Source organism: Spea bombifrons, chromosome 1 (assembly GCF_027358695.1).
Source record: "Spea bombifrons isolate aSpeBom1 chromosome 1, aSpeBom1.2.pri, whole genome shotgun sequence".
Taxonomy (NCBI): domain Eukaryota; kingdom Metazoa; phylum Chordata; class Amphibia; order Anura; family Pelobatidae; genus Spea; species Spea bombifrons.
In genome coordinates this window covers 36,749,831-36,750,992 of record NC_071087.1, presented here as the reverse complement: position 1 = coordinate 36,750,992, position 1,162 = coordinate 36,749,831, and the positions used below count along the sequence as shown (strand labels likewise).

At 36.1% G+C, this 1,162-nt stretch overlaps 1 protein-coding gene across 1 annotated transcript in view; it reads left to right on the top strand.

Annotated features, from left to right (window-relative positions):
- The window catches only part of REELD1 (reeler domain containing 1), a 13,066-nt gene extending 12,912 nt beyond the window's left edge, over nucleotides 1-154 (top strand). The window contains exon 7 of the mRNA XM_053458982.1: nucleotides 1-154. This exon is cut by the window's left edge and continues 505 nt beyond it. Coding sequence (XP_053314957.1) covers nucleotides 1-95 — 95 coding nt within the window. The 3' untranslated portion in view covers nucleotides 96-154.
- Nucleotides 155-1,162: the final 1,008 nt, after the last annotated feature.

Sequence of the window (1,162 nt, the reverse complement as noted above, 5' to 3'; positions counted from 1 at the left end):
GAGAAATGATGCAGTTCAGAAAAATCAGAGAAAACAGCTTTGTGCTGGTCCAAGCAGAATACAACTGGATAGCCCCAGCAGGCAAAACACAATAGCTCTGTGTCTTAAGTACCGCAGAGCACTTTGGTGTTAAAGTAGGTAAATCACCAAAAGGAACTTGATATTAATCAATGGATGAATAAGGAATAAGGAAAAATAATATATAAATACAGTACGTATCAGTGGTTCTCAAATTATTTTCTTTCTGATGGCCACTCATATCACTTGCAGCCAATCTAATGCACACATTATTCTCATCCAAACACACACATCACAAATCTCAGCCACAGAGATCACGCTCAGTCACACACAACACACTCAATGATGATCTTGATAGGAGAGTAATCCTTCGCTTACGTCTTCAGCTTCAAATGTAGCTAGCCGTGCTATTTAATGCACACCGCACATAACTTAAGTATGTAGTTACTATTTTTCACGGTGGCCACAGATAACCAGGTTTATGGATGCATTTTGGAAACCCTGGTGTACGTTGTATATGTGTGAGTGGAAAGTCACCACACTTTATATCCTCTTTTCTGCATCAAATTCAAAGAAAGTTACAAAAGTTTCAAAAGCTATTCAATTAGCAGGAGGTCGCTTGCATGCTGGATTATACATGTAGCACAATCTATACTGGTATTTTAGATTATGTATTGTAAATGAGCTTCAATATAGATTACATTTATGTTTTAGAAGACACTATATAGAGTATACAAAATGTAAGCTTTTCTTAACCTTACAATATTGATTTAATAGGAATAGTCGGTTTCTTGTTTATATGAAGACCAAGCCTACAAGATTGCTTAATTCTAAAAAAATAATAATATAATAATGTACTTTTTATGTGAAAAAAGTTCTGTCTCAGCTTTTCTTAGTTTACTAATATGAAACTGACTATTTTATTTGTCTGGTACAGACAGCAGCTGTTGATTGAAAGGGCAGGCACTTAACAAGGGTATAGCAAGTACGACAGGGATATTGATCGGCACGAGGAAGGTGTCATTGGATAACACTAACATAAAAGGAGACGGAGGATAAATGTTAGCTTATGGGACTAAACATGCATTGTCATCAGGTGTAAATGGAAACGGAGGATTCTTGTCCATTCACACCTGATAAGAAG